General features: G+C 42.6%; 1 protein-coding gene across 1 annotated transcript; it reads right to left on the bottom strand.

Moving 5' to 3' along the window:
- Positions 1-1,725: 1,725 nt before the first annotated feature.
- Positions 1,726-9,198, bottom strand: lonp1 (lon peptidase 1, mitochondrial). The gene is made up of 6 exons (XM_020620902.1): positions 9,028-9,198; positions 4,028-4,141; positions 3,802-3,863; positions 3,358-3,487; positions 1,948-2,031; positions 1,726-1,857 (listed from the first exon to the last, which is right to left on the bottom strand). The coding sequence occupies exons 1-6, from the start codon at positions 9,196-9,198 to the stop codon at positions 1,726-1,728; spliced, it is 693 nt and encodes a 230-aa protein (XP_020476558.1).
- Between the last annotated feature and the right edge of the window lie 1,561 nt (positions 9,199-10,759).

Below are 10,759 nucleotides of genomic sequence, written 5' to 3'. Positions count from 1 at the left end.
GGAGTACGACAGTAGTGAGATGTGCTGTAGGCCAGACAGAGGAGTTCAAGGTGGAGGTGGGGCTACATCAAGAATCGGCTTTGAGTCCCTTCTTGTTTGCTATGGTGATGGACAGGTTGACAGATGAGGTCAGACAGGAATCTCCGTGGACAATGATGTTTGCGGATGACATTGTGATCTGTAGTGAGAGCAGAGAGCAGGTGGTGGAACACCTGGAAAGGTGGAGGTCTGCTCTGGAAAGAACAGGAATGAAAGTCAGTCGTAGTAAGACACAATACATGTGTATGAATGAGGGAGAGGGAAGTGGAACAGTGAGGTTAACAGTGAGGATGTTGAGGTGCCAGGCAAGAGGTCAAGAGGAAGGCCAAAGAGGAGATATATGGATGTGCTAAAAGAGGACATGAAGTTAACTAGGGTGAGAGTAGAGGATGCCGAGGATAGAGTTAGGTGGAAACAGATGATTCGCTGTGGCGACCCCTAACAGGAACAGCCGACAGAAGAAGAAGATGCAGATTATTCCCCTTTTTTGGAGTAAGTGGGTGCGATCAGAGTTGAGTGATAAGTGATGATGAGTGGAGCGGCCTGGTGTGAGTTTGAGCGGAGCAGGCAAACAAGTCTGTGAACGAGGAGGAGAAATTCTCATCACTCCACTCCACTCATATGCTCTGGGCCTGAGCACGTTTTAATGCAGATGTAATTTTGAGTCAAAATAAGCAGCAAAACTACATGTTGTTGCCTAAACACAAGTTCAGATGCTCCTCTTCTCCCACCTCAACATAAGCACATTTATTCATGGCAGACAAATACCAAACACACCAATGTGCAAGAAGGGAAAAGAAAAAAAAACAGACTTGCACCCAAGGAAATGTGCAAAAAGACTTCATTTGATGCTCTGCTGAGTTTGCGCTTGCAGGAAAATAGAGATCATTTACAGGAGACTTTACTGCTACCTAACTACTTGGTTAAGTTTCAAAAATAAAACGTGATTTGGGCTAAAATAACCTTTATTGTCATGTTTACAGGAATGAACAAATAATTAAAGTTGTGGAATGGCCATGAATTAAAAAAAAAACTTCACACAGGAATCATACACTGGTCTCTTGTGAGAAAGAACATAAACCTTGTCTCAGTAAATACATAACCTATCTTCACTCTTTGCTGATGCCATTTACTACAGTTTCTAGAGGTCACCTAACAATATCATGCTAATTGTGGTTGTAATAATCTGCTGGCACAAACAAAGTGGTAATCTCTGAGGCTGAGAAATGAAACCCATGTGGAAGTGCTGATAAAGTTCTACAAAGGAATCATCAATTCTGTTCTCTGCTCTTCCATCACTGTCCTGTTTGGCTCAGCAACCAAACAGGACAGGAACAGACTCCACAGGACAGTCAGGACTGCAGAAACAACCATCAGTGCCAGCCTGTCCTCCATGGAGGACCTGTACACCTCCTATACACCTGTGCTGTGTTTATAGTAGACATGAAGCAGGGCACTCACCTCGGTGAGATACATTATTTTAACATCAGTTAAATGCTGTCAGCTAACTGTGAATTTCTCTCCAAACCGTGACAGTGTGGCGGTTTTATGTTCAGGAAGGGTTGGGTGGAGTGCGGAGCAGGGTGGAGCGAGCATGGAGAGCAAGGGCGGGGCAAAGCAAAGGCAGTTGATTCTAGAGTCCCATGCTAGCATGAGCTAGATTTTGGATTCATCTCTATTGTCGCTTTAAGAGGTGGAATGTTTGTGCGGACAGATACAGCGGCAGACAGATGACACAGTCGATTCTACCTTCTTAATGATCTTGAGTTGCTCTTGTAGCAGGTACTTTCTGTGAGTCTGCTTGATCTTCTCTTCCACCTGAGCAGAACAGAACAAATGAATGACTGGGGATGACAATCACAGTACTAGAAGGATAAAGCTCATACATGTTGGATGATGACCCCTGACCTCTCGGCCCAGCCGCTGCTGAAGTTTACTCAGCTCGTACTCCTTCTTCAGTAGAGACAGAGCCTTGTAGAGACGCTTTGGGATCTGCAAAGACATAGCAACGGGTGTCAAAGGCCTGTACATTGTACAGCAGTAATGAAGAACCTAAATATAAAATGTAAACATATATATTGAAAAGCTTAGGGAAGCAGTTGTGTACTAGTTTTCAGAAGTTGAAGTCTTTCCTCTTATAACAAAACATACCTTTTGAAAACACTTGCAATAAATCTCACCTTTCCAAATTAATGTACACCTTCCTTCAGTATTTTAAAAAGTCTTCTTGGGTCAGTCTCTGAAAGCTTTGCACAACTTTATTTTGGGCAGTTTATCCCCATTCTTTCTCACCGATCCTCTCAAGCTGTGTCAGATTGGATGGGAAGGGTCTGTGAACTGCCATCTTCAGATCTGTCCACAGATTTAGTAAGGGGTTTAACTCTGGGCTTTGGCTGGGCAACTCAAGGATAGTCAGAGACTTGTACTGAAGCCACTCCAGTGCTGTCAAGGCTGTCGCTCCAGTCTCAGGCTGTGTACTCTGGAGCACGTTTTCTTTAAACATCTCCATATTTGGCTGCATTCATCTTTGTCTTATTTCTAAACTCTCTCTCCCTCCCTGCTGCTGTGAACCACGCTCATAGCATAATGCTATAGGGGTAGGTCACAAAGAGACCACTGCGCTCCTAGGAACACAAAGCATAAGAAGTGGTTTTATATCTCCACCCTAAGCTATGCCTTTCCACAGTTTTATCAATGAGGTCTAACAGAGTTTAATGGACTTCAAGGTTAGGTTTTTTTTGTCCTGACATACAATGTGATAAAATGAAGTCCTTAAAATTTACTCTGGCTTGAAAATGAACAGGTCAAGAAACAGATTTCCATGATTTACTGTTAATGGAAATCTATAAGCCATCTTCAACCCACACAGACGGGGCGAAGTCATGAGCTGCCTTCATACGTTATTTTGTGGGCTAATTATTGTGCATGGATTTAAGAGTCAGATCGGAGATTCTCACGGACGGGAGTACACCTCCTACGTGCAACGCTGTCACTGGGTGAAAAGTTGGTATGGGGGAGTGTTGATGAGAGAGAAGCTGCTGAACTAAATGAGCTAAGGTAGGCTACTGTTCAATGTGAGCATGTGCACTGTACCTGCTCTGAGCTGCGTAGGGCTCACATTATTACCAGAAAATACAGTAGCCTATGTCGTAATAAGGAGAAAACTCACATTTTAAAGGTGAACAATTTCGTAAACATGAACTTGTTATAACCAGAATGGCTATAACTTTTTATTCGCATGCTAGCAGGCGGTGCTTCAACACAGGGAATAGGACAGTCCCAAAAAGAACCCATAAGCATGCAAAGTGGACTGCTTACGTTGATCTCCTCCAGGACATCCTGTAGTTCATGTGACTCTGCTCCTGTCAGAGCCGCTCCCATGTCGCTGAGGTAGATAGGATTATCAACCACTCTCTGACCAGCTTGCATCATCTGAAGGACAGACTCCCTTACAGCCCCCACAGAAGTGTACACACAAATAAGCACATTTCAGAACATTGGATGTGTACCGTAACCCCATACTCTATGAGTATAGACACAGCCCTCTAAGGCAATCACCGTTGGGCTTATCTCAAACTTTAGAGCAACACTAAAGAGACAATTTCCATGCTGTTTGACTTTGTGGGCCCCACTAACACAAGTAAAGTATAAATTATGAGGAGACCATTCAACTGGTGAATTTGTTGTTCTTCCTGCTTCAACGGGCCAGAGGAGAATGCACAGTTGGTGTTGGTGACAAGCAGAACAAGTGTCAGGACTGACCTGTAGAGAGGGTTCAGTGCAATGATGTCCCTGATTGTCTTCACTATCTCTGCCGTCAGTGCCTGTACAACACACACAAAGATTCTAGTTTTCCAGTGTTTCTTCTGTAGTAAGACCATTTGTATCATCACATTTGCCACAAAATCAAAACACAAATCAAATTCCAGTATGAAAATTGCCATCTTACCACCCTAATGTGCTACATATCAGAATGTGCGTTTTATACCTTGACCTCCTCTGTGACAGTGAACTGTTCATGTTGAACATTGTCCACTTCGACCATCAGGATGCTGGAGGAGGGAAGAGGTCCAACACCTGGACTCAGGTCTGCTTCTAAAATCTGACCAACAACAACAGAATAGTTATTCTCACTACTGACAATATGAAAATGACTGTAAACTACAAATACTACTCCAATCATCACTAATGAACTAATGATTATGGCATCATTGACTGTCGTTTTATTTAGTGACCTAATGATTTACTGTTGAAACATGAGCTAATGGTTTTGGGTGATGTGTATCCTTTTGCTGATTAGCTTCAGTGTTGTGTTGTATGTGACAAATGTATATTAAGCTTTGAGAACGACTGAGGTTTCATGAGTCACAGCTGTTGAGAAAATCCCTTTGTTTCTGAAGCACATTGGAAGAAGGCAGTCTGTTTCAGAGGCACATACACTTTTAGAATATCTCACAAATGATGCTCAACTTCCTGCATTTCAGCCACTTCAAGAAATCTGAGTGCAATGCATTCTAATGACTGTGCGGTGTTAGGAGCATGGGTCCTCTATGTGTGGCCCTGAATATGAGGCACTAACATTTCACTTAAAGAAATGATTCCCTCCTCATTAAAATGCTACTGTAAGAATGGGTCAGGATTAGGCCAAAGGGGCCCCGTTGAGTTCACAGTACTTTATTCTAAACTCATGTTTTATTATAAATGCACTGATATTAGTGGGTCACTCACTTAAGAACAGCGCATTTGTATGGACTTACTATTCTGAACCCGTTTAAAGCTGAGCTGTTAACTTGTTTACATAGAATAAACCTGAGAACAAAGCTGCTCCCAAACAGGCTTGAGATTATGGACATGTTGCCATGACAAGTCCTACACCAACCAACAGGTCTGGTACCAAATGAAATTGGTGGTGTGATTACCTGCTGCACTACACATGTAGTCTATTTGATAAAGTGACCATGGGGTTTCACCTATTTTGGCAAAACCTCTTGCTCTTCTTGCACAGGCATTATTGACCACAGATCTAGCATCAGATGTGTAGATCAAAGAAGTCCAGTACCAGCACATTTAAATAAGACATGACACAATATTAGTTCAAAATGACACACTGGTATTAAAACAGCTTCATTAATGTGTGGGGATCTAGAGAAGCAATGTCAGGCATATTGATTTATACATTAATGAGGATTTTGACATTAGACCTTTTGTGTAGACTGAGGTTAAGTTTGATCATAATGTTTAGGAATTGGATCTCTGTATAGGATTTCCCGGAATCCCTGAATCTTTTCACAGTATTATGTACCGCAGCGAAAGGTGTGCTGTCGGATAAAAGCTTTTGTATAAATGATGAGCCAATTCCAACAGTGTTAGAAAAGCCAGTCAAAAGTTTAGGTAAGTGGTGTGATGCAGCTCTTGGTGAGCAGATTCTGGGCTTGAGACAGCAGACAGTTGATGGAATTAAGAAACTAGAGGTGTCAGGCCTCTCAGGAAAACTCAAACGTCTGTCAGTCACAGTGTATGATGTCCCCATCTCTAAGGTAGAGAAGCCAGATAGAATGTTTAGCACGTACATTAGGAAGTGGCTGGAAGCTCCGCGCGGCCTCAGCAGTGTGGTTCTGTACCAAGAAGGGAATTTGGAGTTCCTTATAACCAGTTTAACAGAGCAGTTTAAATGCACTAAAGCTCGACTGGAGCTAACACTGTCAGAATCCAGGGATGTAGCGGTACAGAGCGCAGCACCAACAGTCTCAACAGGCAGGAAGTGGAACCCAAGGAGGCAGCGTTACAGGCTCATTCAGCTCTTAAACACGGGGACATTGTAGGACAGGTACAGCATGGACGTGGTGATTCTAATTTAAGCACATCAAAAACTTCATGGAGCAAAGCAGCAGCAGCTGACAGAAGGAAGATGGTTAATGAGGAGATTAGGAGGCAGGAAGATGTGCAAAGGCAGCTTCCCAGGCAGGGACAGTGGGTGAGATGGGAAGAAGTGGAAAGGAAGAAACCTTACTTTTATCACTTTAATTTTGCAGCTGGTAAAGGTGGAGCTAATGTTAACTACCTTATATACTTGTAATTGAAGTACTTTACATACTGCTAGGTAGCTTGTGAATTTCTCACCACAGATCAATAAAATCCGATGATGGTACTGTGTTCTGCTTTATTCATATGATGAAAGGAATGAAAGATATCAAATACATGTAGTGCTGTAAAAAGTACAAAATTGTATGCAGTACAAGTATAAGTAAGTGTAAGTATAAAGTAGCAGAAAAAGAAAATACTGAAGCAAAGTACAGATACCTCAAAATTGTACTTTGTCTGAAAATGTTATAAAATAGTGAAAAAGTCATGTTATCAATTTCTAGAGCACCAGAGGACGTCTGAACGTCTGTTTGGTCTCATCAACAGCTCAGAACTCAAAAGTACTACATGTATTATTGAATGTGACACAAAAGCATTAAGTCTGAAAAAAATATACATTTCTAAATTCTGGTGTCATGGTATTTAATTAGCATAGTCTTTCAAAAAAGCAAAATCTCACTTTTTACAAATGTTTACAATAAGCGCTAAGTTGTAAAACTGACAAGCATAATATCTGCCATAACCACGGTTAGTTCATTTTCATTTCTCTGTCATGCCAAACACTTAGTCTACTCTATGTAGGACTACAAGACAATTTGGACTCTGATGTGCTCAAACAGTTCCTCAGGAAACATCAAAAAAAGTTTTTTTTAATTTTATTAAAGTTAATATTATGACACAAATGATGAATGTAAATACACAGTATGTACATTAAGTCCATTGCCATCATCTGTATATAACGTTGGCAGATCTAAAGCTCCCCAGAATGAAATGATGATTGACAGCTTTGATCTGCAGCCTGATACTGTAGCTCCACCTCTGGTGGCGGTGGCGTTGCGCGCACACACACACACACACACACACACACAAATGCATCACAAAAACCAGATGGCTGCCCCTGTAGTCTCAATATTTTGGCTTCACTTTTGCATAGTGGCAAAAGTTAGAATCCCAATAAAAATCCAGTATGGGATGAAGATTCCATATCCTATACTGGATAGCTTGGTACCAAAACAGGAAGTAGGGGCTTTCTCAGAGAGGAAGAAGCTTAAGGTAGAGGCATTAAGGGTTAGTTGAACTGTTCCAGACAAGAGAGGAAGATATGGAGCTTACAGTAAGAAACAATGAGGAAGTTCTGTGATATGACCAAAGAATACAAAGAGGAGATACAAATGAGTAGTGTGGAACCACAGTGGACTCACGGTATGTAGCCTTATGCTATGTTTGATTGTAATTTCATGTTTGAACAGTATCTTAGAAGGTCATAAAACATGCATGTTTTATCCTATTGGCAGGAAGTGGTGATGCTTCGTCCATCGTTATCCACAATATGGTTCAGACCAAATTCAACTCTGCATGAAATAAAAGTGCATTCTCTTCATTAAAGTGAACAAAGCCAGTCAATCTGTGCAACAGCAGTGCTAATGCAAAACAACACAAGCTCACCTTCAGCTGCAGCACAACATGACATAATCAATATAATTGTTTAGGCTAAAATGTGTGCAAGAGCACATTCCTAGTGGACTTTGCAACATCAATGATGTATTCCACTGTTTGTCTCATGACAAAGATAAAATAAATGCTACACAGACTGATACGCCTTTAAATGCACTGACTCACTGGTACATTCAGCAGCACTGGTGCAACCCCATGAACTATTTTAACACAGGACTATTATCGTGCTGAATCCCGGCTGAGCTGTGTTACTATATTTGTCAAATGACTCATGAGAATGATTTGAATAACCCCAGATAACACACTGATTCCCATTTCACTTGAGACCAAGCAGACGTTCAGACGTCCTCTGGTGCTCTAGAAATCGATAGCATGACTTTTTCACTATTTTATAACATTTTCAGACAAAGTACAATTTTGAGGTATCTGTACTTTGCTTCAGTATTTTCTTTTTCTGCTACTTTATACTTACACTTACTTATACTTGTACTGCATACAATTTTGTACTTTTTACAGCACTACATGTATTTGATATCTTTCATTCCTTTCATCATATGAATAAAGCAGAACACAGTACCATCATCGGATTTTATTGATCTGTGGTGAGAAATTCACAAGCTACCTAGCAGTATGTAAAGTACTTCAATTACAAGTATATAAGGTAGTTAACATTAGCTCCACCTTTACCAGCTGCAAAATTAAAGTGATAAAAGTAAGGTTTCTTCCTTTCCACTTCTTCCCATCTCACCCACTGTCCCTGCCTGGGAAGCTGCCTTTGCACATCTTCCTGCCTCCTAATCTCCTCATTAACCATCTTCCTTCTGTCAGCTGCTGCTGCTTTGCTCCATGAAGTTTTTGATGTGCTTAAATTAGAATCACCACGTCCATGCTGTACCTGTACTACAATGTCCCCGTGTTTAAGAGCTGAATGAGCCTGTAACGCTGCCTCCTTGGGTTCCACTTCCTGCCTGTTGAGACTGTTGGTGCTGCGCTCTGCACCGCTACATCCCTGGATTCTAACAGTGTTAGCTCCAGTCAAGCTTTAGTGCTTTTAAACTCATCAGTTAAACTGGTTATAGGGCACTCCAAATTCCCTTCTTGGTACAGAACCACACTGCTGAGGCCGCGCGGAGCTTCCAACCACTTCCTAATGTACGTGCTAAACATTCTATCTATCTGGCTTCTCTACCTTAGAGGTGGGTACGTCATACACTGTGAGTGACCATAACCGTCATGGCAAAAGACCAAACCGCAAGCACCACATTTTGAGTTTTCCTGGGAGGCCTGACACCTCTACTTCCTTAATATTCCATCAACTGTCTGCTGTCTCAAGCCCAGACTTCCCATATTTTGAGTAGACACACTTGGAGTACACACTCAGCAGTTAAAAAAACAAAACAAAAAAAACAACAACTTTAGGTAAACACCATGACACCTAAAAAATCTGAAAACATCGTCTCTAGAGGGCTCATCACGTGTGTTGAGTTCCGCCTTGATGTTTTTGTTAAGCCCGTGCCAGAAAACAGCACGTAACGGGCCGTCTGCCCAGCCGGCCTCCGTAGCCAGAACCCGGAAATCCACAGAGTAGTCTAGTACGCGACGAGCCCCCTGACAGATGGTCATAAGCTCCCTGGCGGCTTGGCCCTGATGAGATGGCGGTGAAAGAACCAGCAAGGGAGTGAAGGTAAAGCCGAGTATAAATAGGGAGTGACAAAGGAGGCGCAGCAGAAGAGTGTCAGAAAATCAGGACAGGTGTGTTAATCAAGAGAGTACGTGAGAAGGAGCAGACTAGAGCGAGAAAGAGAGAAGAGAGGAAGGTGCAGCCGGGCAAACCTGACAGGAACCCCCCCCAATTGATATTTAGCACAGATTTTCTTTATCACTTTTTACTCACAATTATTCTTAACCAATTATTCATTCAGTTTTAAGGAAGAGCAGTTAAACAGTTGCGATGTGCTTTAAGAGAAATAACACAGCCCACTTCCTCACTGTACTCGCGTGTTATGGTTTAGTCCCCCTCACCAGGAGGGTGAGGGGGAACTGAGGCAGGACTCAAGATTGCTGACCCAGGTGCTAGTAAAACAGGTGGTTTTAATGGTAGGAAACACGAAAAAAGGAACTGAGTCGAGGAACACATACAACCGGGGCTGAGCAAATACGGCTAGGGAGAACAGGATGACCAGGGGAGTAAACAGGCTAACGGAAAAAACAGGAGAGTGAGGATGAGGACAGACAGGTGAAAAAAACAAACTACCCAGGAGGATTAGCTAACGATAAAGGAAATCCACAGCACAGGAACTGTCAGCGTGGATACCAAAAAGAACGTCTAGCTAACCTAATGGGAAAAACATAAAGAGATCCACAGCACAGGAACTGTCAGCGTGGATACCAAAAAGAACGTCTAGCTAACCTAATGGGAAAAACATAAAGAGATCCACAGCACAGGGACTGTCAGCGTGGAAAACAAAATGACGTACAATACATACCACGAACAAAGGTCTGTCACGGGGTATGCGAGTTACTGTTAGTTACAGTTGTTAATTCTTCGCCGAGGGCGGAGCGTGCGCCATAGGTTTAAATAAGGTATGAAGGTGATTACAGTAATGCGACCCAGCTGTGCGTGACAACCCACAAGTCACTAATTACAAAATGCGACACAGCTGAGGCGCTAATCCTGCTAAAAGAGCGAGCAGGAGAGAGAAAGGCAGAAGAGAGGCAGGTCGCGCCGAGCGGACCTGACATCACGTCTGGAGAGCTGGACTAGCTTGACCCTGGTGCATGGTTAATTAGCCACCCAACTATTACATGACACTGGTGTTTGTATTATTCTTTCTTCTTCTTCTTCTTCTTCTGTCGGCTGTTCCTGTTAGGGGTCGCCACAGCGAATCATCTGTTTCCACCTAACTCTATCCTCGGCATCCTCTACTCTCACCCTAGTTAACTTCATGTCCTCTTTTAGCACATCCATATATCTCCTCTTTGGCCTTCCTCTTGACCTCTTGCCTGGCACCTCAACATCCTCACTGTTAACCTCACTGTTCCACTTCCCTCTCCCTCATTCATACACATGTATTGTGTCTTACTACGACTGACTTTCATTCCTGTTCTTTCCAGAGCAGACCTCCACCTTTCCAGGTGTTCCTCCACCTGCTCTCTGCTCTCACTACAGATCACAATGTCATCC

The sequence above is a fragment of the Monopterus albus genome, unplaced genomic scaffold, assembly GCF_001952655.1.
Source record: "Monopterus albus unplaced genomic scaffold, M_albus_1.0 scaffold250.1, whole genome shotgun sequence".
Taxonomy (NCBI): Eukaryota; Metazoa; Chordata; class Actinopteri; order Synbranchiformes; family Synbranchidae; genus Monopterus; species Monopterus albus.
This window is presented reverse-complemented; position numbering and strand designations above follow the sequence as displayed.